This window comes from Lycium barbarum, chromosome 7 (assembly GCF_019175385.1).
Source record: "Lycium barbarum isolate Lr01 chromosome 7, ASM1917538v2, whole genome shotgun sequence".
Lineage (NCBI taxonomy): Eukaryota > Viridiplantae > Streptophyta > Magnoliopsida > Solanales > Solanaceae > Lycium > Lycium barbarum.
In genome coordinates, this window is record NC_083343.1 from 73,370,563 (window position 1) to 73,374,284 (window position 3,722).

The 3,722-nt window shown below is 37.1% G+C and overlaps 1 protein-coding gene across 1 annotated transcript; it reads right to left on the minus strand.

Annotated features, from left to right (window-relative positions):
• Window positions 1–487: 487 nt before the first annotated feature.
• LOC132601537 (uncharacterized) lies at window positions 488–1,693 on the minus strand. Its single transcript, XM_060314616.1, has one exon. It carries the CDS (start codon window positions 1,691–1,693, stop codon window positions 488–490), a length of 1,206 nt encoding a protein of 401 aa, XP_060170599.1.
• Between the last annotated feature and the right edge of the window lie 2,029 nt (window positions 1,694–3,722).

Sequence of the window (3,722 nt, forward strand, 5' to 3'; positions counted from 1 at the left end):
ATTTTCCTCAGAACGTTTGTAAGAAAAATCCATGACAGCCTATCATAGGCCTTTGTCATATCCAGCTTCATCACAACATTAGGAACAATAGCATTGGCATTCTTTTTACCTTTGTTTGTTCTGAGCCTGATATCAGTAATTATTTCTTGTGTCAATAAAATGTTCTCCACAATACTTCTACCCCTCACAAATCTTACTTGATTTTTTGATATCAAATCCGGCAACAAATGCACCATCCTCCCATGTACCACTCTGGAAAACACCTTATTCACAAAGTTACTCAGACTGATAGGCCTCATGTCACTAAAAGTCTGGATATCTTTCTTCTTTGGCAACAACACAAGATTAGTATGAGTAATGTACCTAGGCAGTTCAAAACCTCTGAAAAAGTCCCAAACCATGTTGAAAATATCATCTCCAACAATATCCCAGCATGTTTGGAAGAACAAGCCTGTAAAACCATCAGGACCACCTGCACTTGTACTATTTAAACCAAAACAGCCTGTTTCACCTCTTCTTTCGTAGGAACTGCCACGAGTTCTTCATTCTGCTCGTTACTAATCATGGATGGAACATGTTTCAGGATATCAAACCGTGTAGGAACCACTGTTTCATGAAATTGTGCCTGAAAATATCTAATTGCCTCATCTGCCATATCCTGCTCATTATCAATCCATTGACCAACACTATTTTGAATTCTCTTTAGCTGCAACATCTTCCTTCTGCCATTTACATGTGCATGGAAAAATTTTGAGTTCTTATCACCATCTTGAAACCAGCTCATGCCTGCTTTCTGTTTCCAGAACTCTTCTTCCAAATGCAGTACCCTTGTAAGTTCAGTCTGCACCTTCATAAGCTTTTCCCTATTGGCAAAGGAAGGATCAGCTTCAAACAATGCTTCATGAGCCTTAATAACTTCTTCCAAATTGGTTATCTGCTGAAATATATCACCATAAGTAGCTTTACTCCAAATTGATAAAACTTTCTTCAATGTTTTCAAATTCACATTGAATGTCATAAAGGAATTAGCAATCACATCTGTTGTCCAGTTTTCCTTTACAACATCAAGAAAAGTAACATGCTTGGTCCAAAAGTTTAAAAATTTGAAAGATTTCTTAAACTGTTGGACATGTTGCTTGCATTCTAGCAACAAAGGAGAATGATCTGAGCCAAGCTTGATCAAATGAGTGATTTCCAATCCTAGAAACAACTGCTGAAACTCAAAATTACCCAAGCACCTATCCAACCTTTTGAATACACAGTCATCTGCTCCTCTCCCATTCCACCATGTAAAGACACTTCCCTTATACCCCAAATCAGTAAGATTACAAGTTTGAATACAATGCCTGAAATCTTCAACTTCATTCAGAGACACCGGTAGGCCACCATACTTCTCCTCTTCATCAGTGATGACATTAAAGTCACCCCCAACTAACCATGGAATTGTCATATCAGAAGCAAGGTTATACAGGGAATCCCAAAGTTCAATTCTTTCAATTCTATCACACTTAGCATAGACCAAGGTGACAACCATCTCCCCTTCTATATCCCCGTTGAATAAATTCTGTGTAAGCTGCTGAACAGTGTCCATCAAGAATGTTACTTCATATTCTTCATCAACAAAGGCCCAAATTTTGCCAGAAATATTGCAAATAGCAGTCTTAAGCCCCAACCTTCTTCTGTAACTTTCCATCTTATAGGCTTGTTGAAATGGCTCCATCAAACCTATAAGAAAGAATTTGTGTTTTGTATGCATTGTTAAAAGCCTTTTTTGTATTCACTGATGTAATATTCCATATTAGTGCATTCATTAATACATATGGGATTTAGAATTTGTCCTCCTCGTTGTCACCCCTGAAACATGAGGTGCACTATCTTTTGCAACTTTCCTCTTTGCTTTCCCAGGCCCTTTTGCTATCTGTCTAGGGGAAATATCACTCTCTTTTACAGCATTTAAAAAATTCTGAGCAGTCGATTCTTCATCCATATCAATTCTAGCCTGTTCCCTATCTGGAATTGCTACTTGCAAATCTATAACATTATCTGGAGCTTTTTGTTCTACCAGATCCTTAGCACTAGAGTTTGCTTGAATTCTAGATTCTACACCAACAGTCTGATCTTGAGATTCATCAATATCATTCCCATCCAGGCTATACTCCTGCCTGCTATCTGATATTTGTACCTTGTCACCATGCACCTTATCACCATGCTTTTCCTTTCCAAGCGACCGCACCAGCTTTGAGCCACTCTCCAATTTATTCCCACTGCCTTTGTTTCGTGGCACTAGAGCAACTGTTTGCTTTCTTTGTATGTGACCTCTAGCTATTGGAGTCCCCTGTTGACTCTCATGTACTTTGAGTGCATTAGGATTTGCACTAACTGCCTGTTGTTCAAGAAAATCATTGGCTTTTTTGGCTGGGAAGTTATCCAACTCTTCACTACATGCATTATCTTCCTGAACCTGAGTATCGGCATTTTTTATTTTCTCTTCTGCAGCATGCCTCATACCACCATGCTTAGCAACTGCCTGAGTGTTGTTTGCTGCATTTGGAATATCCACTTCCTCTTCATCTATTACCTTGTCAAACATTGTGTTACATCCGACATTTTTGCATATTCGAAAAATTCGAGATAACTTGACTTGTAATGAATGAGGCCATATTTGGACCTTACTTGGTATGAATGTGTCGGCTATGAATACCTTGGTGTGGAATTACGAAAGGAGGCCAAGGGCAAAATTGGAATTTTGGAAATTCGTTTCGGAAATTACAAAATAAGAATTTTTGATGAATTGGGCTCAAAACAAATAATAATAAAATGAGGCCCAACAAAGGGAGCCCAACCGGCCACACTTCATGGCCCAAGTCCATGGAATATTATTCCATGTGACAAATTAATAAAAAGGGATAAGTATATACATGGATCAATGTTCATCTTTTGGAACATTCAAGAAAAAACAAGAAGAGTGAAAAAGAAGAAGAGGTCACGGCCTAAGAGAAAGAGAAAGAGAAAAAGAAAAGAAAAATTCTTGGAGCTCAAATCCTTGATTCAAAAATCCATCTCTTTTGGAATTATTACTAAGTTCAAGATTCTCTACAAAGTGGTACAATTATTTTGGCAAGAAACTACCATTTGTGGCAAGTGGAAGAGTTGAGAAAAGGTAAGAATTTTACCATTTTTAAACCATGGAATATACGTATATATGTTGTAGTGTGTGGGAATGAATGAAAAGCAAGAAAATTTTGTGTGTTGTGAATGTGTGTGTATGGCCGTGTGTGTGTATGATGGTGTAGTTGAGATGTGTTGAATTTTGTATTGTAATCTAGTTATGGTTATGGTAGAAATTGTATTGGAAATGAAAGTTGAATGAATTGGTGGAAGTTGGAAAATATAGAATATGGCCGTGTGGTACCATGTTAATGAGGGAAGATGAACTAAATTTCTCTAGTAGGTTAATTGTGTTATTGTGAAGTGAATGAAAGAATAATGGTTCTTGTTGTCATGGAAAAACAGTTGTTAAGTTGTTGTAGGAAATTATGCAAGTTTATTGTAACTTATGTAAATGTGGAGATGAAAGTAGTAAGAGGCAAATTATGATTATCATTGATGAAGTTGGAAGATAGAAGTATGTCATGAACATGTTTGCTAAAAGATTGGAAATTGTGGATGAATTATGCCTTTAGTAGGAAGCTTGTATATTGTGTATACCTTATGTATATTTG

What these genes read in the sequence shown, in the direction of transcription:
- LOC132601537 (XM_060314616.1), bottom strand. Translation starts at nt 1,693, where the DNA reads ATGGAAAGTTACAGAAGAAGGTTGGGGCTTAAGACTGCTATTTGCAAT.